General features: G+C 36.4%; 1 protein-coding gene across 1 annotated transcript; it reads right to left on the bottom strand.

The window, feature by feature from the left end:
* Positions 1–7,666, bottom strand: SMIM28 (small integral membrane protein 28). Its single transcript, XM_039323017.1, has 2 exons — positions 7,221–7,666; positions 1–1,005 (listed from the first exon to the last, which is right to left on the bottom strand). The coding sequence occupies exons 1-2, from the start codon at positions 7,332–7,334 to the stop codon at positions 622–624; spliced, it is 498 nt and encodes a 165-aa protein (XP_039178951.1). The 5' UTR covers positions 7,335–7,666; the 3' UTR covers positions 1–621.
* Positions 7,667–8,701: the final 1,035 nt, after the last annotated feature.

The raw sequence follows: 8,701 nt of genomic DNA on the forward strand, positions 1-8,701 counted from the left end.
TTTAAAAGTAGAAAAATCGTGAAATTGTTCTATACACAGTGCAGAAGATTACCGCATTAGTGTATTAAGTATCTTATTGTGCCTTCCAATAATTAAATCTCCAAATGTTCCACTTTTCTTAAACACTCAAAAAACCGCACGTTTATTGTGTGTGCCATTCAGAGACCTTCAGATACATTTCAAAAGTAATGTATAATCTGTAGTATTTTGATATGTAAACTTGTTATTTGTTGAACTCATAAAATGTCTAAGAAATATTACTGCATTACAAACGTTAAAGCCCTTTCAATTATGTATATATGTAATTCAAGTCTAGTTGCTTTCCAACACAGCTGTTGCAATCCAACTCACTTCAGATTCGCCTTCTAAAACATCTGTATGTCATTTACTCCAGGAATTTCCTAGACATAGTGTTAAGTTTAATCTTTCCTTCATCCAATACAGTTGGCTGGTGAGCTGTTTCAATATATATTCCATTTTAAATTGATACTGTTACCATTTTAAATTAATCCTTTGAAGCTCCATTGTGCTTGTACAGATTGCCTTGCTCTTAGTTCTTCTTACTTTGTTTTCAGAAGTCATTATAGACTGGAGACCCTGACTAAAAAGAATTCTGTGTGCTTATTGTTGTTTGGTCTCTTCATAAGGAGGCAAAGGCTCCTGAAATCGCTGAACATGGTCCTCTTCCATGGATGCCTTCATGGTGGCCTCCTCATATGATGGAGGCAGGCACACAGTGAGAAAGGCAGTTTCAGGCAGGAGAGTGGAGTATTGGAACCTCTGCTCATTGTTCCAGGGTAGCACAGAGAGAAAATCTGTCACCTCATGCTCCGGAAGGGATTCTGGCAGGTCAATGCTGAAGATCTGAGCCTGAGGATTGTGACGTTGGCAACGTCTATAAAGGAAGAGCAACAGGAATGCCAGGAAGAGCATCACGGTAGCTGGTAATATGATGCATAGGAATGGCTCTATGTCTTCTTTGGTCGAACTTGCTTTATGCTGACTCTAGGAGAAACCAAGACAAGAATGTGTATCAGGCCTTAGCCAATTTCATTTTATGTGAATCCTGCCTTTCATAAAAACATCGTCTCAAGGCAGTAAACAGTAATGTCAAAAAAGCCCAAACCCATTGAAATAAGCAAATTAATCAAGTATAAACACAGATATAATAGAATGTGTTGTTTTGCAGAGTATGCACAACTGAGCAGTTATACTGCCCAATGAGTTCTCCAAGCAGGCTCTCACTTGCCCTTAGAAAAATGCCTCCACCTAAGGCAGTGGTTCTCAACCTGTGGGTTGGGACCCCATTTGGGGTCGAACGACCATTTCACAGGGGTCGCCAAACAATGCAGTCTGCCATTTTTTTCCCCTTTTCCTTAGCTGTGCTACTCCCTTTTATTCTATTGGCTTTTGAAAGCCAATAGAATAGACTCTCTTGAATAGAGTCTAATTCTATTGGCTTTCAAAAGCCAATAGGAATTGTCCAGGCTGTCTCTGCCCTGCTGAGCCCACCAAAAGTCCCATTCTGCAAACGGTGCTGCACCAGTTGAGTAGTCCTCGACTTACAACCAGTTGGGGGTCGTGGCATTAAAAAGGTTGAGAACCACTGACCTAAGGGCTAATCCATCTCTCTTCTTCAAGCCTCTGAGACATAGGCTGGCATTTGCTATTATACCCTATCACTCAGGAAAACTTTATTATGGACTGTCAGAGGTGATTTGGAAATAGCAATTGCAAAGACTCTGTAGCCTCCTTTTCTATGCCGATAATTACCTCCATCAAACCTCAAAACGATTGATTGTATCTAATGTTTGCTCCTGCCAATAGGAACAATCCTTGAAGGAGTTCTTTTAATTACATCTCAGAAACTGGGAGGGGAAGTGTCCTACAGCACCACCTCTTAACCCATTTTAGAGCATCCTTTAACACCTGTAGCAGCATTTCTAGAGTTCCAGGTGTTAAAATGCCCTCTTTGCCCTTATCCCATTTAAAAAGCGCCACTGAAACAGAAATCTTTTCCAGAGGGAAGGAAATAAGGATCCAGATCAGTATGTTTATCTCTCTTATATTGCCTCTACTGCTATCCGTTAGATAGCAACTGTTTTCCTACTCTTCTATGGTTAACAGAGGGCTGATTTAACAAATCAGTGACTGGGATTTTTTTTTAAAAAAAAAACAACCTGATGGCTTGTGCCCTTTCCCAAAGGAAGTATGCTTTTGGCAAACTACTTGGCTCTTCTCCAGTATGATTTCACTAGTAATTATGCAGTGGATAGGTGGAGCGGCAACTATAGGATGCTCTGAAGTGCACACATGGATGCAACTGGTGCATTGCACACCCATGTTTTAATTAAACAAATTGGTTAAGAGGTTAAAGTGATCAAGTCTCAGCATTACATTCCAGTCTCTCCTGCCATCCTAGAGCTGATTTTGACCTTAGAGTTAGCAATGGTATAAAGTATGAAGAAGAACACAACTGACACTTTCCAAATCTATTTAAAACGTTGAGTGAATCATATAAACATTATCTTGCAACTTAATTTATCCTCATCCCTGCACTTATCTAACCATGCTAGAAGTAACTGTAATCAGGGTTTTTTCCCCTTATCATTCTACATTCCCCCCCCCCCATTTAAGTACCCTCTTAAACTTTGATAAGGGTAAATAGATAAGATATGTATCCTGAACATCAGATGTTTTGGGGAATTGTGACAAAGGGAATTGGGGCCACTTAAAACTAAATGATAAATACTAAACGTTAAACTTAAATATTAATGGAAAATTAAAACTGGGAAAATTTATTAGGTTATTGATGGTCTAAAACAGCGGTTCTCAACCTATGGGTCGCGACCCCATTTGGGGTCGATCGACCTCTTTTGTGGGGTCGCCAAACGCGGCGATCCGCCATTTTGTCGCCTCCGGGGGCGCGGCGTGCCTCCGGGGGCGGCGCCACGCATGCGCGCCGCGCGTGGGGCGGCGGCGTGCCTCTGGGGTGCGGCGCCGCGCATGCGTGCCGCGCATGGGGGCGGCGCTGTGCCTCCGGGGGACGCCGCCGCGCATGCGCGCTGCGCGTGCGGGCGGCGCCGCGCGTGCGCGCCGTGTGCAGGGGCCCGCCCCATGCGTACCGTGCGGGGGGGCACCGCGCATGCGCGCCACGCACAGGGCCCCACCCCCATGCGCGCCACGCCGCGCATGCGCATAACGTTTGTGTGACGGGGTCGCCGTCACACAAACGTTGAGAACCGCTGGTCTAAAAGATGGAATATTAAAACAATTAAGATATACATAAGCTAAAAATATTGATAAATGTAAGAAAGCTATTTTGTATCTGATCGATAGAATAAGAAGTATGCTAATAAGAGACAGTACATATTAAAGGAAAAAGAGAGGAAATATTGGCTGAATAGTTGGAGACTTGTATTAATAATATCTATATGTAATTGAATCATTGTAGCTTAGCTGCCACGTTGTTTTTCAAAGATATAATGGTAATATTAGAAAATAAATAAAAAGTTTAATAATAAAAAAAGGTAAATAGATTTTAAAAAACCAGACAGGATAGATGATGAATAAGCAGCTATTAATTTTGCTGCCAAATAAATCACAGTTTTTGCTATTTATACACTATTATTTTGGTAGGGTGTTTAAATTACTTTAAGAGATATCCTTTAGCATTCATTTCTTTTAAATTTATCTACCTGTCCTACTTTAAGAAATTTATGCTAACAGCCAAAGGATTTTTTTTTTGTTAAATGATCATTTAAGCGGGATAAAAATATTTCTGCTTGTGTAAGGCATACATGGAAATGGGAATTCTTCTGGATGGAATTGTGAAACTTAATTGAATGGAATAGGACACCACAATTTTGAGAATACAAGCTGACACCTATTGTTACATTTTGTGTTATCAAAACAATCTAACAATTAAAAAAGCAATAGTTGCCTTAATAGATTTGTTAAGGATGTATATATTATTGTTATTTTTTTCATCTTGTTTTTGTTAAGTTTTTATAATTCTGCATGGAATGCATACGTAGATTTAATCTTATTTCAAACAATTGCAAAAAAATAGGGCCCATGGTTTCATTCTGACTATTGTACTTGTATTAAAACATAAAGGAATTATTGTAAATGATGTACATAAGCATATCAGTTTCATGATAAAACTATGTCAGATAGCAAATCATGATTTTTAGTCATAGACATTGGGGGCAAATGACAACACAAACTCAGTCTATTTTACACTTGCATTAAAACACTGGGCATCCACAAAGACATAAAGACATAGAGAAGTATCATTTTGACTGTTCATTTATTAATATGGTATGTATATGTTTATATGTATGTTATAGTATATGTTAGTGATATATGTTGCCTATACTAATAGATATTTTCTGTGGTGTGAATTCTCTGTAGTTTTTCTGTGTTGAGCTTTGAACTAGAGCTTCACAATAAATCATAGTTCTTCAAACACTTAACCCTTTATTTAGCACTTGGCTTGATTTGATAGAAGACTTTCAGACATATTAGAATCTTTATTGCTTATAAGAATAAAGTAACACATGCATTTGCCCATTGTCATGTGCAGATGTCAGAGCTTTTTATATATATTTGTGTTCCATAGTTTAAATTCCAGACATTTTCTTTCCACTGGTCTGAGTTAATGGATACTTGGCCAATCTTTAGATGTTCTTCAGAAACATCTGAAATGTGAATATATATCATTTCTCTTTAGCATGAAAATGTATAATTCTCATGTCAGCATTTTTCACTGTTTGTATTAGAAGTGTATCATGTAAACAAGACCCCAGCTTATTGTAATATTCAGCTGGGACATTATTTAAATGGAGAAATTGTCACTAGGAAAGAAAGGGGAAATTAAAAATTTATGTTGTTCTTTAATTATATATTCAATACATATTTAATGGTATATAATATGGTAGAAAGGATTATGGTGAATATCAAATATTGCAGCACTACCATTAAAATAAATACTTTGTGAAGGAAAAGTAAACTGCAAACCTTTTATGTTTAATTCTATTTTACTACCACTTGAAGCCTAATGGTATAAGGTAAATAGGATGTATTCCAAATTATACTTAAGTGTATCTTGCATACTCTGATTTTTATATCTCATGAGGGAATGGATAGGTTAATCAATATTTCCAAATGCAATAGCAATGATATCATTTGTTGCAGGTTTTTAGTATGAATCATCAGTTGACTTTAAGTATTCAGTGCTTTGAATACAATACAAAATGTGTATTGTAGATAGTTTGTCTATTTAAAACATTGATATTATTTTGGAGTTTTAATCTGGAGACTTGAAGGCAGTTTGAAAGAATGATTAAACTATAGAGTGTGTACTTTTATTCTATTTGAATACTTTGGTAAACCAATTTTGCAAAATGTCTCTAATGGTTTAATCAATCCACAAAACAGCATCTCTTCCAAATACATTCTGTTAAAATGTATGACTGATTTATCCCGAGTCTTCTTGTATGGAACAAACATTACCCTTTTACAGTGCTCTTTATTTACACCTGGCCGTACTGTCTGTCTTATATATTTTGGTTGAGAAAACATAGAAAAAGAAAACAGATATGACTAATAATATTTTTTACAAAAATATATAGAATTGCTTGATTCATTAATAAATAGGCACAAGAAAAACTTGTTGATTCTAACATTTCCCTAGCCAGGCTTTCAAAAATAATCAATGAGTATAATACACGTTTATAGCCAAACTTACAAATTCATCACTGCAGAGCAGGGTTTAACAGAATAACAGAATTACTGAGTTGGAAGGTCCTTTGGAGGTCTTCTAGTCCAACCCCCTGCTCAAGGAGGAGACCCTGTACCATTTCACACAAATGGTTATCCAATATCTTCTTAGTAATCTTAGTAATCTCCAGCACCCACAGTTTCTGAAGGCAAGTAATTCCACTGTTCTCACTGTTAGAAAATTTCTTCTTAGTTCTAGGTTGCTTCTCTCTTCAGTGTTTTCCTATGCACTTTTGTGAACATATGAGTGTACTTTTGAATTTTAAACAAAGGCAGAGAAAAAGCAAAAAATAAAATAAAAATCTGGTTGATTACTGAGAATGGAATTTGGCTTATTGTGGTAATGATGTAGAAATAAGCTATTTTAATCAAGAACAGAAAAAATGTGTACATGGAATGATATTTAAATATACTGTGTGTAGATGTGAATCACCATATAGAGATTCAAAGCATGTTGACTCTAACATTAAATAGTGTTCTGAAGATGTAAATGAGTAATCACTAATTTTTCATCACAGACCAAACACATTCAGTATTAACTTCAACACTACTTTTTTTTTTAGTATGGTAATAGTTTAAACATTCAGAAGAATGAACTCACATTTTAGACATTATCAATGAAAAAATATGCATTGTGAACAATTCTATGAAATCATGCATATGTGAAGAATTACATTTATGCTTACAATAGCTGACATCAACACAAAAAACACCATTGCAATCATTTACTGTCATATTACTATTATTCTTCTGGTCTTATTGCAATAAGTTATTCTGTCTAACCAGGAAACTTAGAAATATTTAGAAGGAATAAATTCCATTCAATATTCCACTAAATTCAGTGGGACTTACTTCAGAGTAAACATGCAGAGAATTACATTACTAGCCTGCTATTAGTTTTTTATTTTTGACCCAGTGCAGTTAGGCTATTTTTTAAAGAAGCAGACTAAATTACTTTACAAGTTACTGTAAAAAATACTGAGAAAAATAATTTGACCCTCAAAATCTCTTTTAGATTGTCTTGTCAGGGTAGTCTTTCTGATCTATCTCTCACGCCTTCCCCTTTTGCCACTCATAACACTATGAAAAGTAATATAATCCAGGAAACAAAATTTGCTGAATTATCACTTATTCTAATATCACTAAAAGGGTCTGCCGAAAGAAAGATTGAGAATGAAATAGGATTGAAATAAAATGACAGATTCAAAAGCAGCCAAAATATCCATTTGATGTTAAGTTTTGAGGTAAATATTTATATCAGTTTCTGCAAACTTTTTTTCCCTGGGTTGGTGAAACAAAGGAACTATTGCATGGAGGACAGCATGCAATTTATGTAAAATAAAGCATTTGCACAAACCCTTTGTCATCCTGAAACAAGACATCTTGAAAGAACAGAAGTAAATTCAAAGAATATAAAGAGAAGAGAAGATACGAACCTGTAGCTCTGTTTCCACCAATGGCATACCTGGTTCACTGGTTAACCAGTCATAGTTTCCCCTGTCAGCGTGTCCAAATTTCTTCCAGCTACCACTGTCCAGAAGCCAACGCATACTTTCATGGATGTATGGGTTTGTTCTTTGTTCTTCCTCTTCAATTGTGGTCTTCTTTTTGATTATTTTTAATGCCGTCACTTCCCTCTTTCTTTCTTTTTCCTGATACTAGGCCTAGCTTGGAATGCCTAAGCTGAAAACCATGCTGATATTCTTTCCTGTTCCTGGCAGTGAAGAAGGAAAGGGTAGAACACTGACCAAATGAATCTTGGATGCTATTTTGTCTTCTAACTCAATCTCTCTGGATTTGCTTCAGTGGCCTACATTACCAGGGAAGCTGGCATCAGGTATCAGGGAAGAGATAGCATTCTGATTGGATGGTTGCCTGCATTAGGATTATTAAAGGGGTATTTCCATGACAGTCTGAGTGCACATGGTCCTAACTCTGGATAAATCATTGTCTACATTTATAGTTCATATACATACAATTGATATATATATGTATATATAAATATATATATACATAATGTGTATGTGGAGAGGAAGGGAGCCCTCATGTTATAGAGAGATAACAAAAGGCTTACTTTTCCCTAAGGGTTAAGGAAATATTTCCACTTGGATGCAATGTAAATAGCAAAAGCAGTTGCTGTTAGGCAGGCAAGGGCATAGCTGAAAGCTGTTCTGAATTATTTAGAGGTATTAGAATGTAGATGTTAATGATAAATCCGAAAAAAGGCTGCTGCCAGAAAAAGCTTTAGTAACTGAGAATATACGATTGCTTTCAGTGACACATCTAACGGGCTTAATTCTGCTCTTTAATCTTCCATAGCTTTTTTTTTAACAGATAAGTATCATTATGTTTCAATCATTTAATTTAATTATTCAAAGCAAAAAGACTCCAAATGGTTTCTATGCTCCCCTTATAGCAAAACTGTATTGAAAGAGCGGTAAGATGTCAGCATGATCACTTGGTGGTTCTTATTTTTCTTTTAGTTCCCCCTTGGCTATATTCTGAATTTAACATTGTTTGGGAAACATTTGATAAAATTGTAACAGCAAGAATTTGTGCTCTATCGGTTATTAGTAAGAAGAAGGCAAAGGAAATCATCTAGTCCTATTAGTATCCAGGCAAGGAATTCAAATGTAAAATTGCTAAGTGTTAAAGATATGTGACATAGTACAAGTAGTCCTCAACTTATGACCACAGTTGGGACTAGTATTTTTATTGCTAAGCAAGGTGTGAGTCATGTCTGATTTTACAACTTTTGTTTTTGCCTCAGCTATTAAGCGAATGACGATAGTTGTTAACACAGTTCTTTCAGCAGTTCCAAAAAGGCTCCATACTCACTTACATTACTCAGGTGACCCTGAGGACACAGACAAACCTCCAAGTGGCCCCAACAACTCTCTAAAAGAATGCAAATGAC

Source organism: Crotalus tigris, unplaced genomic scaffold, assembly GCF_016545835.1.
Source record: "Crotalus tigris isolate CLP2741 ecotype Arizona unplaced genomic scaffold, ASM1654583v1 scf7180000017611.44802233496:7321179, whole genome shotgun sequence".
Classification (NCBI taxonomy): domain Eukaryota; kingdom Metazoa; phylum Chordata; class Lepidosauria; order Squamata; family Viperidae; genus Crotalus; species Crotalus tigris.

What these genes read in the sequence shown, in the direction of transcription:
- SMIM28 (XM_039323017.1), bottom strand. Translation starts at nt 7,334, where the DNA reads ATGCGTTGGCTTCTGGACAGTGGTAGCTGGAAGAAATTTGGACACGCT. An exon ending in TGGTGGAAACAGAGCTACAG is followed by an intron (nt 1,006 to 7,220) that starts GTTCGTATCTTC and finishes GGTTTCTCCTAG; the next exon opens with AGTCAGCATAAAGCAAGTTC.